General features: G+C 38.9%; 1 protein-coding gene across 1 annotated transcript in view; it reads left to right on the top strand.

Annotated features, from left to right (window-relative positions):
* ZSWIM5 (zinc finger SWIM-type containing 5) overlaps positions 1-13,572 on the top strand; it is a 248,859-nt gene that overhangs the window by 214,546 nt on the left and 20,741 nt on the right. The window contains exons 6-11 of the mRNA XM_053896054.1: positions 1,242-1,418; positions 3,026-3,172; positions 3,928-4,065; positions 5,488-5,748; positions 5,952-6,087; positions 7,151-7,308. Coding sequence (XP_053752029.1) covers positions 1,242-1,418; positions 3,026-3,172; positions 3,928-4,065; positions 5,488-5,748; positions 5,952-6,087; positions 7,151-7,308 — 1,017 coding nt within the window. The remainder of the gene's footprint in view (positions 1-1,241; positions 1,419-3,025; positions 3,173-3,927; positions 4,066-5,487; positions 5,749-5,951; positions 6,088-7,150; positions 7,309-13,572) is intronic.

Genomic DNA, 13,572 nt, shown 5'->3' on the forward strand with positions numbered 1-13,572 from the left:
GTCCCATAAAGGCAGGGACTTTATATATCCTCAGCACCTGGAACAAGTACCTGCTATGTAGTAGGCACTATTTGCAGACTTAATGAATATTGGGAGCCTAATCCCCACTGTGGGCTGAGCAGACCCAAGGTAGAGTCTCAGTTCAGGAAGAGAGGTGCTTAGACTGTAGCCAGCAGAAGGTACATTGTGCTTCTCCTGAGGGACAATATGAAGGAGAAGACATTTCAGTAGATATGGTCGGTGCTTTTCTAACTTAATCATCCAAGCCCATACACTATGGGATATATCAAATTCTGAAGAGATGACTGTATTCTAAGGACTTTTGCTTAATGAATAAATATGTTCATTTCTTTCATGTTCATTCTGAATCCTCTGGCTTTCCCTCCCATTTTTTTTGCATAGGCTCAGTGGATACACCCCCTCATTTGGGCATCTCTGGAAACATCTGCATAGTACTTTAGCCCTTGATCCTAAAATAGTTACAGCTGCCCTCAATCTGGCAGAGAGTCAATTAAATAATCCTTTATGGTTTTTTTATTTCCTTAAATGTAATTTCTATGAGTCCTTTTATATATACAGTTTGTGACAATGTATCTTTCACGTGGCCTTCCTATATACCACCCTAAGCTGTTTTGGTTTCCTTGCAGCCTTTTTCCTGAAGAGATATGGCATGGTAAGACTCCGTGTTAATTAGTCTTGTCAGCATCAGTTTTTCACATTAGAGAACAAGCCTGTAAGCCTATAGGTATTAGTATGATAAAGGGACCAGAATACATAGGGCTTCAGCTCTTTTTCAACTTTTAATATCAATTATATTGAAGTCCTTAGTCTGATAAGGGTCATGCTGTAAATGAGACAGGTTATAAATAGGCCAGGGAAATTACCTAACTGCTTCTCTCTTATTCTGACTTCTATAGAAGCAATTTGTATCCTCATAATTGAGCAGCTGGGCACCACAGTCCCTCTTCTCTTTCATGTGGCTCTTGGTCCTAGGAGAAATTGGTCTTCTGTAGAAGTAAAAAGGCAGCCATAGATCTCTGGAGAAAGGTTGTTCCCATACAGGGCACAGATACATTAAGGGCTATCCAATAAAGAGACAGCACCTAGACAGATGGTAGAATGGCTGCTCTCACTAACCACAAACTATTCTTCTTCTCTTCCTCCTACTCTGAAGAAGACATATAAGAGTTAGAACTTCAGATTACCTGTCATTGAACTGCTGCATTTCTTTCTTTCCCCAGACTCCTTATCCAGACCAAGACGAACAGTGTTCACTAGAGCCATTGAGGGCCGTGAATTACATTGGCAGGACAGCCATTTACAGCGAATAATAAGCAGCGATATATATACAGCTCCTGCCTGCCAGCAGGAAAGCGAGAGACTACTGTTTAATTCCCAAGGCCAGCCACTGTGGCTTGGTAAGTGTACCTCTCCTCTACTCTAAGAATTTCAAAGCCCAGTCTTAACTTGTGCCAGGCCAGATCTGCATAGGTGCTGGCAACACAACTACAATTTGGACAGATCTTTTGGGGCCTTAACTAGTGACTCAGGGTATTTATGTGAAGCCTCAGCCATTTGCATGTGTACTTAGCTGAGGTACAATGACCTCAAACATTGGAATTTGTGTTCTGTTTCCTGAGTTTTAGGAAAGGAAAGGAGTAAATCTCAAAGAGTACTAATAAAACCATTAAACATCAGTTCATAAGCTCTTAGTCAACATTTGCTGAGCAACAGTATAATCTACTCTGAAATTAATATGTTTTGCTAAAAATGCACTAACTTTGAAACTTCAGTTACACTGTGCTAGTAACTAGGGCATTATCTGCATTTGTCACCAAGCTGTCTTCCTTTCCTCCTTTCCACCTTTCCTAACCCACTTCATCATAAAGGAACAGAGCTGTTCTACTGTGGGTTTAAACCTTCCTCTGGCTGACTGTCAGTCTCTTCTTGACTTTATCACAGGATGCCCGTTCCAAAACAGACAGTATTTTTTTAAAAAATACTCATTTTCTGAGTCTTACAACAATGACATATATTTTTATATCTTCTCCCAATTCCCTAGTTCTATCCTTCACCTCTTATCCTTGTCTTTCTCAAGATCTTTCTGAATATGCATGTATGTCCCTATCTCTCTTTTGAAAGCCTTGGCCAGACTCACTGTGGGCCAGTACCTGAAGTCTCCTTTGGTCATCTTTCCTCTTTGATCCAATACTTCTAAAACATGAATCTAATAAGAATGTGAAAATGTATACATCTCATCAGTAAACAAAGATGAAAATCAAAACAAAACTGAATTACCATTTTTTGATTGTCAAATTGTCAGAGAGTTTTTTTTAAGTTTATTTATTTATTTATTTTGAGAGAGACAGAGAGGGCAAGCAGGGGAAGGGCAGAAAGAGAATCCCAAGCATGCTCCGCAGTCAGTGCAGAGCCCAATGTGGGGCTCAAACTCACAAACTGTGAGATCATGACCTAAGCTGAAACCAACTGTCTGATGCTTAACTGACTGAGCCACCCAGGTGCCCCAGAGATTTTTAAAATAAAGATAATTAGTTTATGGTGTGGGAAAGGTTGCGTGGAGATAGTTACTCTCATTTACTACTGGTAGGAATGTAAATGCTTGCAACCTGTCTTGCACATTTTTACTTCCTTTTGCTGGCAAATGAGTTGACATATAATAGGTTCTCAGGAAATGTAGGATTAATGAATGAATGAGGCCTTTCCCTTTAGGCAGTTAGTTGCTACTTCCATTGGGTTCCCATAGTACAAGTTCACAAAGAGGTGCTTACATTTTATTATCCTAGCTGTGTATTCCTTTCTATGCCGTACTGAGGCTGCATGGTAGCTCTTTGAAGGTAGTGCCTGTGACTTAGTTATATTCTTAAAAAATAAAACGTTGGTCTTGGTACAGAGTAGATAGCAGTTGAATTTTAGGAACTGAGCAAAACACAAACTCCCTTTGTCAAATATGAATTTTCCTGATTGGAAAATCTAACCCAACCAAACTATTTTCTTCATCTGGTAGAGCATGTGCCTACAGCCTGTGCTCGGGTTGATGCCCTGCGTTCCCATGGTTATCCAAAAGAGGCCCTCAGACTCACGGTGGCCATTATCAATACTCTGAGGCTGCAGCAGCAACGGCAGCTGGAAATCTACAAGCATCAGAAGAAAGGTATAGTGAAAAGGAGCCATCTTAACTCCTTAGGCTGGGGCTGATGAGGATCCTTAGGGGCTACAAGGCCTACTATTTTATTTTCATAAAATTTCATGGAGTGGCAGGAGCTAGAGAATTTCAGGTTTTTCTTTTCTTTTTTTTTTTTTTAAATATTTATTCATATTTTGAGAGACAGAGTTGGGGGAGGGGGGAGGGGCAGAGAGAGAGGGAGACACAGAATCCGAAGAAGGCTCTAGGCTCTGAACTGACAGCACATAGCCCTATGAAGGGCTCGAACTCACAGACCATAAGCTCATGACCTGAGTGAGCTGAAGTCGGACGCTTAACCCACTGACCCATCCAGGCACCCCGAGAATTTCAGGTTTTTCTACTTGCTGTGTGGAATGCCTGACTTTATCTCTATGAATCTCAGGGTTTTTTATCTGCAAAATGGGAATAATAATGCTGGTCTGCCTCCCTCACAGGGTAGTTGGAAGGCCCACTAGATCTAGTATAAGGTGACCTTTTTGAAACTGTAAAATTATATTTACATATTTGTGCTGCCAGTGAGAAGCCTAAATGCAGACCTCAAGACCTTACATCTGACTGATAAACTTGTGACCAGTCCTATGAATCCAAGGCAAGACAAAGAGGGAAGATTTTCTTTAAGTCTTGAGGCTAGTGCCCGAAAGAGACTAATGAGGAGACCCAGGCAGGGACAGAGAGCAGTGTGTCTCCATCACTTTCTAAAATTTGGGTCTGCTTATTTCCAGAACTGTTACAGAGAGGAACCACAACCATCACAAACCTGGAAGGTTGGGTGGGCCACCCACTGGATCCCATTGGCTGCCTGTTTCTCACTTTGACTGAGGCCTGCCGTTTGAACGATGATGGCTATCTGGAAGTGTCAGGTACAGGGGTCAGCCTGAGGAGAGCTGGAACTGCCCTTGGTAGCCCTCTCCTCCCTGCCAGCTCTATTCTACATTTCATGCAGCCTTTTTTCTCTTATCCAAATTGGACCTGCCCTGACTGGCTGCCTTGGCCTTCCTTTCTTTGCCATCTTCCTTTCCCACTCTGTAGACTAGCCCTGTCCTATTCTCCCATTTTACCTTGCCAGCCTCCCTTTGTTCCCCTCACTTCTATACTATAAATGCCTAAAGAGTGTGATCCAAAGGGAATAAGAAGAGTGAGAGGGATTTCAGGAGGCCGAGGCTGAGGCCAAGCCTCAGAGCAGTCTTGAAGTGGAAAAGAACTTCCAACAAGAAGAGTGTGTGTAACCCTTGCGATTTCATAGTACTCATATTTCCTTTTAACTTTTTCCCTCATGATGGTTATATACCAACTTTACCAATGAGAACTAGAAGGAAAGGAACTTAGCAGTCTCAAAGTAGCAAGGACCAGAGACAGAATTGGTTCTTCTTTCCTTTATGCCATCACTATATTATATACATACGTTTGTTATAGTATTTAGCTCACTGCATTACAGTTTGTTTACAGGTGATTATCATACTAGACTTTAGCTTCTTGAAAGCAGAACTTATGACTTACTTATCTTTGTGATCCCAGCACTTAGTGCAATACGTCTCATTTAATAGTTTTCCATAAATACTTACCAGATGAGTGGAGGGATAAAGAAAAGGAACCAAGACTCTAAACCTGTGTAAGACTTTAAACCTGTGCTCTTTTTCTGAAACTTTGAACCTAGAAGTAGAACATATGAAGTAATAATAACATAGAAGTTGTCAATGTTACAAAAGTAATAGTTTAACTGGATGGATTTGGATTTCTCTGGGTAAAGATACAAGGGGTGGCCCAAGCTAGAGCTGCCCTTATCTTCCCTCTAATTCCATGAAAGGAAATCATAATCTTTGGTCTGTTTCATCTACATAATGACATTTACATCTTGAAAACCTGAGATTGTACTTGGGATTTATTCACCACTGATATACACTTAGCTCCTTCCATATGCTATACCCTGGAGATGCATAGGGCAATGAGTTAAAGTCTCTTCTCTTTAAGATGCTTGCACTGTCCTGAAAGAGACAGATACAAAATCAGATAATCATGGTATTACATAATGTGTTAGCAATTAATATAAGATCTTCTTCTTCCCTAACTGGTCTAGCCACTTCACATACTGGGAAGGAGTTGGGAATCTTTGTGGCTCTGTATAAGCTTTTTTTCAGTATATTTTCCTTACTGCTCTGGGGTTCTGATTCAGCTTCCCAGTGCTATCTGATGACTTAACTGTCACTATTCCAGAGTGGGAGGGAGAGAGGAGCAGAAAAATCCACAGAGCTGACCTAAAGAATCTGGTCCCCTGTTGCCCTCAGATATGAATGAAAGCAGACCCCCTGTGTACCAGCATGTACCTATGGCTACAGGCTGCCCAAACAGCCATGAGTCCTACCTGTCATTGGCCCTGGAAGTTGCTCTGATGGGGATGGGTCAACAGAGGGTGATGCCTGAAGGCCTCTACGCACAGGACAAGGTGTGCCGTAATGAGGAGCAGCTCCTAAGTCGACTTCAGGAGCTACAGCTGGACGATGAGCTAGTGCAAACACTGCAGAAACAATGTATCTTACTACTGGAAGGTAAGTAGAGAGGAGTTTTGTCACAGTGTCTTAGGCCCATGATTCTGGGTTCCCCTCCAACAGAGCACTGTACAGAAATATTTTTTTACATGAAAGTGTAGTGAAAGTTCCCATGGCCAGCAAACATGTGCAAGACCCTAGTCCAGGTGGGCAAATTAGAAGCATACAGATAAATAACTGGCTATCTTATCTTCTTCCTGCAGGGGGCCCCTTCAGTGGTTTAGGAGAAGTCATTCACCGAGAGAGTGTTCCCATGCATACCTTTGCCAAGTATTTGTTCTCAGCTCTACTGCCTCATGATCCAGACCTGTCCTATAAATTAGCCTTACGTGCCATGAGGTAGGTAGCCCTTTCCCAGCCCAGTTGCCTCCATCAAAGCAGAAGTCTCTATTGCGTTTTGTGTATCTCACTTTCTTCTCTCACCCTCTGTCTATTCTGTTGGACCTAACAATATTGGACCAAGCCTACCCCAAAATGGCTCAAGGATTTTCATATGATGTAGGGTTCCTATTTGGAATGCCTTGCTGGTGACCCATTTGGCTACCTGTACTCTTGGTGGGTTGTCCGAGGAAGCCCCTGAGTTTTTAATAGATAGGGAGCACCCAAGACCTGAGTATCTTTGTTCTGATTCTGAGGCCCATTAGGCAGACTGAGAAGAAGTTGAAGCCCTTCCATAGCTCAAATGAATCATGGTTCCCAGGCATAGGTCACCAGATACATCTGAAGGAAGTAAAAGTAAGTGTTTCTACACCGAGACTTTAGAACAGTGAGCTATGGGTATCTCATTTTCAAACTAGAACAGGATCCTTGGATTAGGCAGGTGGACCTTTAGGATGCAGCAGACCATACAGAAGAATTTTAGTTAGATCAGAAGGCTGTGACAGCTCTTCACTTGAACCAGAAAAGGACTGCTGAGGATTCCTTGGCATATATTTCTTATACTTTATAAAATAATCTTAGGGCTTTTGAACTGCTTTTCAAATCCATTTGCAGTAAGGAGTATTCAGCTTGAGTTCTACTTGTACCCAGACACTCACCTCATTTACAGTATAGTACTCTGAAGTTTTAAAGCCTTTTTTTAAGTTTATTTATTTATTTTGAGAGGGGGGAGGAGGGAATGGGGAGTGGCAGAGAGAGAGAGAGAATCCCAAGCAGGCTCCACACTGTCAGTGCAGAGCCCAATGTGGGGCTCAGACTCACGAACCATGAGACCGTGACCTGTGCCAAAGTTGGATGCTTAACCAACTGAGCCACCCAAGTGCCCCTAAGTTTTAAAACCTTTAAAACTCATAGTTAACCCTTTCCTGCCCAGTTCCTCCCCAGCAAAGAACAAATTTCTCTAAGGTAGCTCAGAACAGTAAGGTTCTGGATGGTGGCTGATGACTCTCCCTGGGTCTTCTAGGTTACCTGTTCTAGAAAGCTCAACTTCTACAGGAGACACTTCTCACCCTCACCATATGGTGTCTGTGGTGCCCAGCCGTTATCCTCGCTGGTTCACGCTTGGACACTTGGAATCACAGCAGTGTGAACTGGCCTCCACCATGCTGACCGCTGCCAAAGGTGAGCATAGATAGACTTTAGGCTCCAACACCCCCATTATGCTGGCCCAGTCATGGCCTATCAAGGGCTTGGTCTGCAGTCTCCTGAAGAAGAAAAGCTATTCTTGACTACTTAGAGTGACTACTCAAGTGATATACTTGACAACTTAGAATAGATGGTTACTTTGATTGCTGCCATTAGAATGAGCACCTGGGTCCAAGCCAGAGTTTTGCCTTTGTTACTAATTGTGGGATGCTGAGTACATAGTATGAAATCATCTTCAAGATAACTTCTACGTCTAACCTTCTGTATGATAGTCACTTCACCTTTGCAATCCTAGGTTCAAAGTCTATAAAATGGGGGTCATTGTCAGTGATCCTGTCAGCCTTTCGGGGCCTTTGGAAGATCCAGTAAAGTCATGACTAAGATAGTGCTATAAATCTCTTTATAGTTATGAGAGTTTGTGATATTTCCAGGGCTCCTTGTCAGAAGATAGGCAGCCCAGAGTAACTCTCAAGTTTTTAAGCTCACATACCTCCCTGTTATCTAGGTAGGTTTAATTACAAAGAAGATGAAAATAAGCCCCTGAGAAGCTATAATGAAATACTAGCTAGCATGGGTTGTGAGTATTTTTCTGATAACAGGAAACTATGGCTATTTTAAAGCATTTTTTAAAAAATAACTGTATCTTGTTGCCCCCCAAAATACATACTCATTATGGAAAAGGTAAAAGATACAGATAAATCAATATGTAAATGAGCAATACACCAATACAAAAACTGAACAAAGGATATGATCAGACAGTTGTAGAAAAGATACAAGTAACTTTTAAACAATTAAAATCCTTGTCCCCCCTTGAGAAATATGAATTAGAATTACCCTGACATAATATTTTCACTCTTATAGGCAAAAATCAATAAATTTGATAATAGACATCTCTGTGGGGGTGGGAATGGCAGTGGTATGGCATAGAATGTCAGATTCCAAGCAGGATAGAATGAGTACAGATCCAAAATGTTCAATTAATCTCAAGCACAAGAAACACAAAGAAAACTATACCAAGGCACACTATAATCAAATTGCTTAAAACCAGTATTTAAAGAGAAAATATTATTTAAAAGTAACTAGAGAAAAAAGACATTATGTACAAAAGATAAACATGAGAGCATGTTTCTCACTAGAAGCAGTGTAAACTAGAAGAAAGTGGAGAAAATTCTTTAAAGTACTTTTAAAGAATTCTAGATCAGTGAAAATATCTTTCAGAAACAAAGGTGAAATAAAAAACTTTTCAGACAACCTCAATTGAATTAAAAATCAATAATAAAAAGATATGTGGAAAATCCACCAAATTTGGAGAAATTAAATCACACACTTCCATATAACTCACTGGACAAAGGGGATAAAAAACAAAAAATTTGAAAATGTTTAAACTGAATGAGAATTAAAAGAACAGCATATCAAAATTTTTGGAATATAGCTAAAGCTTACTTAGAAGGAAGTTTTTGACACCAAATGCCTGTACCTAAAAAGAAGAAAGTTTTCAAATCAGTGATCTCAGTTTCCACCTTAACCACAAACTAGAAAAAGGAGATACCACCTCACACCTGTCAGAATGGCTAAAATTAACAACTTAGGAAACAACAGATGTTGGTGAGGATGCGGAGAAAGGGGAACCCCTTTGCATTGTTGGTAGGAATGCAAACTGGTGCAGCCATTCTGGAAAACCGTATGGAGGTTTCTCAAAAAATTAAAAGTAGAACTACCCTATGACCCAGCAATTGTACTGCTAGGTATACAAAAGGATACAAAAATGCTGATTCAAATGGGCACATGCACCCCAATGTTATTAGCAGCACTATCAACAATACCCAAATTATGGAATGAGCCCAATGTCCATTGACTGATGAATGTGTAAAGAAGGTACACACACACACTCACTCACACACACACACACACACACACACACACACACACACAGGAATATTACTTGGTGATGAAAAAGAATGAAATCTTGCCATTTGCAACAACGTGGATGGAACTAGAGGATATTATGCTAAGCAAAAGACAGATATCATATGATTTCACTCATACGTGGCATTTAAGAAACTCAACAGAACATAGGGGAAGGGAAGGAAAAAGAAGATAAAAATAGTAAGGTAAACCCTGAGAGACTCTTAAATACAGAGAACAAACTGAGGGCTGCTGGAGGAGAGGTGGCAGGGGAAGGATTAAATAAATGATGGGCATTAAGAAGGGCACTTTTTGGGATGAGCACTGGGTGTCACATGTAAGAGATGAATCACTGGGTTCTACTCCTGAAGCCTAGACTACACTGTATGTTAACTAACTTGAATTTAAATTTTAAAAAAAGATCAAATGAAACTCAAAGTAAGCAGAAGAAAGGAAATAATAAAGATCAGAGCCTAAATCAATAAATAGAATATAGAAAAACAGTACATAAAATTAATGAAACCAAACACTGTTTGTTTGAAAAGAAAAATAAAATTGAAATCTCTGTCCAGACTGATCAAGTCAAAAAGAAGATAAAAATCACCAATCCCATGGGGTGCCTGGGTGGCTCAGTCGGTTAGGCGGCCGACTTCGGCTCGGGTCATGATCTCGCGGTCCGTGAGTTCTAGCCCTGCGTCGGGCTCTGTGCTGACAGCTCAGAGCCTGGAGCCTGCTTCATATTCTGTGTCTCCCTCTCTCTGACCCTCCCCCGTTCATGCTCTTTCTCTCCCTGTCTCAAAAATAAACATTAAAAAAAAAAATTAAAAAAAAAATCACCAATCCCAAGATTGAGAAAGGTGACATCAAAACAAACTCTAAAGACATAAAAATAATAATAAAAGAATATTATGAAGAATTTTATGTCAATAAAACAAACAACATAAATGGATTAATTCCTTGAAAGATATAAACTACCAAAGCATATTCAAGAATAAATAAAAATGAACTAGGCATACCCCAAAAGAATTAAAAGCGTGGACTCAGACAGATACTTGTATATCACTGTTCATAGCAACATTATTCACAATAACAAAAAGTTGGAAATATGTATCAAACAGATGAATAAACAAAATATGACATATACACTCTTTGGAATATTAATTTAGTTGTAAAAAGGAATGAAATCCTGATACATACTAAGTAAAATAAACCAGACACAAAAGGAGAAATATTGTATGATTCTATTTATGTGAGGTACCTAGAATAGCCACAGCAAAGAAACATCAGTGGATGCTAAACTAGTGGGCATTTTATTAGCAATGGGATATTTGTGTGGTATCAAAGTATCTCTCCACAAAATACTTATCAATCATAAAGGTAAAAAGTGTAATTCTGCCATTGAGTAACCTTGCAGACATCACTTGAGTAAAGTGGCCACAGTTAATATCATAAATTCAAAGAGGCAGAAAGCAAAATAGAGTAGAAATTCATAGAGACAGAAAGTAGAATACAGAGCTTGGGGAAATTAGTTATTATTTAATGAATATAGAGTTTCTATTTGAAATGATGAAAAAGTTCTGGAAATATATAGTGGCGATAGTTACACAACATTGTGAATGGACTTAATGTCATTGAATTGTACCCTTAAGTGATTAGAATGGTAAAATTTATGTTACATATGTTTTACCACAATAAAAATAAATAATATATAGAAATGAATTTCAAAAAAGTTGAATTTGTAGTTAAAAACCTTTCCACAAAGAAAAATCCAGGCCTAGTTGGCTTCACTTCTACCAAACATTTAAGGAAAACATAGCAATTCTATACAAACTCTTCCAGAAAATTGAAGAGGAAGAAATATTTCCCACCTCAGTCTATGAAGCCAACATTACTCTGATACCAAAACCAGTCAAAAATCGTTCTAAGAAAAGAAAACTACAGGGGCTCCTGGGTGGCTCAGTTGGTTAAGCATCCGACTTCGGCTCAGGTCATGATCTCATGGTCTGTGAGTTTGAGCCCCGCATCAGGCTCTGTGCTGATAGCTCAGAGCCTGGAGCCTGCTTCGAATTCTGTGTCTCCCTCTCTCTCTCTCTCTCTCTGCCCCTCCCCTGCTCATGCTCTGTCTCTCAAAAATGAATAAATGTTAGAAAACTACAGACTAATATCCTTATGAGTATAGGTGCAAAAATTTTTAATAAAAATGTTAACAGATTGAATCCAATAATATATTGTAAAAAGATAAAACATCATGACAAAGTAGGGTTTATCCCAGGAATGTTAAGTTTAGTTTAACATTCAATAAGCAATCACTGTGATTCACCATAATAATAGAGTAAAAAAGAAAACACCTGGGTTATTTCATCATCTTAATAATACAGAAAAAGTGGGGCACCTAGGTGGTTCAGTCAGTTAAGCTTCTGACTCTTGATTTTGGCTCAGGTCGTGATTTTACAGTTCGTGAGTTCGAGCCTTGTGTCAAGCTCAGCACTTATAGCGCAGAGCCTGCTTGGGATTCTGTCTCTCCGTCTTTGCCCTGCCCTGCTCTCCTCATGTGCTCTCTCTCGCTCTCTCTCGCTCTCTCTCAAAAAATAAATAAACTTTAAAAAACTACAGAAAAAGCATTTAATAAAATCTAGTACTAATCCCTAATAAGAACAGTAAAAACTCCCAAAAAACTAGGAAAAGAAGTAAACTTTCTCAACATGATAAAGGGTATGATAAAGGGTATCTAATATACAGCTACCCTTAAACTTAATGGTAAAAGATTGAATCCTTTCTTCCTAACATCAGGAACAAGGTAACGATGTTTGCTTTCAGCTCTTCATTCAACATCATACCAGTGGTTCTAACCAATACAGTTAGTACAAAGAAATAAAAGATAGCCTCATTAGAAAGGAAGAAGTAAGAGTGCCTGGCTAGCTCATTTGGTGGAGCATGAGACTCTTGATCTCAGGGTTGTGGGCTCAAGCCCCAAATTGGGTGTAGAGATTACTTGAAAATAAAATCTTAAAAAAAAAAAAAGGAATAAATAAAACTATCTTTATTCTCAGATGACATGCTCATCTATGTAGAAAATCCTATGAAATCTACAAGTAGCTATTAAAATTAATAATGAGTTTAGCAAGGTTGCAGGATACAAGATCAGTATACAAAAATCAATATACCAGCAATGAACAATCAGAAATTGAAATTTAAAAATTATTGTAATAGTATCAAGAAGGTATGAAATACTTTAGAATAAATTTAACAAAAGATTCAAGGCCTATATGATGAAAATCATAAAACACTGTTGAGAGAAATGAAAGAAGACCTAAATAAATTGAAAGATATCTTGCACTTATGAATTAGAAAACTCAATATTGTTGAATGTTGATTTTCTACAAATTGATGAATAGATTCAGTGCAATTCCAATCAAAATCTCAACAGGCTTTGGAATAGAAATTGATTATCTGATTCTAACATTTGTATGAAAATGCAAAGGACCTACAGTAGCCAAAAACATCTTTGCAAAAGAAAAACAAAAGTGGTAAGACTAACACTACCCAATTTCAAGACATATTATAAAGCTATAGTATCCAGTATAGGATTATTGGGGTAAGATAGACAAATAAATCAATGAAAAAGAAAGTCCCAAGTACACTTATATATATGTGGTCAGTTTATTTCAATAAAGGGCAAAGTCAATTCTGTTGAGAAAAAGATGGTCTTTTCAACAAATGTTACAACATACACAAAAATTAATTTATGAGGGATTGAGGACCTAGAAGTAAAAACTAAAACTATAAAACTTTTAAAAGAAAACATTAGAAAAATCATTTTCATTTTATATTAAGCAAAGATTTTGTAGATACAACATTAAAAGTACAATCCAGGGGCGCCTGCGTGGCTCAGTCAGTTAAGCGTCCAACTTCGGCTTAGGTCATGATCTCGTGGTTCATGAGTTTGAGCCCCGCATCGGGCTCTGTGCTAACAGCTCAGGGTCTGGAGCCTGCTTCAGATTCTGTGTCTCCCTCTCTCTCTGCCCCTCCCATGCTCATGCTCTGTCTCTCTCTGTCTCAAAAATAAATACACATTAAAAAAAAATTTTTAAGTACAATCTGTAAAAGAAAAAATTGATAAATTGTCTTACCAAAATTAAGAACTTTTGCTTTATGAAGTCTCTGTTGAGAATGAAAAGCAACAGATTGAGAGAAATATTTGCAAATCACATATCTCATAAACGACTTGCATCCAGAATATGTAAAAAAGTCTCAAAACTCAATAAGAAAATGAACAACCTATTTTTTAAAAATGAGCAAAGCTATGAAGAGACATTTCACCAAAAAAGATATTCT

Source organism: Panthera pardus, unplaced genomic scaffold, assembly GCF_024362965.1.
Source record: "Panthera pardus isolate Hobbes unplaced genomic scaffold, ASM2436296v1 HiC_scaffold_11, whole genome shotgun sequence".
In the NCBI taxonomy this organism is placed as follows: domain Eukaryota; kingdom Metazoa; phylum Chordata; class Mammalia; order Carnivora; family Felidae; genus Panthera; species Panthera pardus.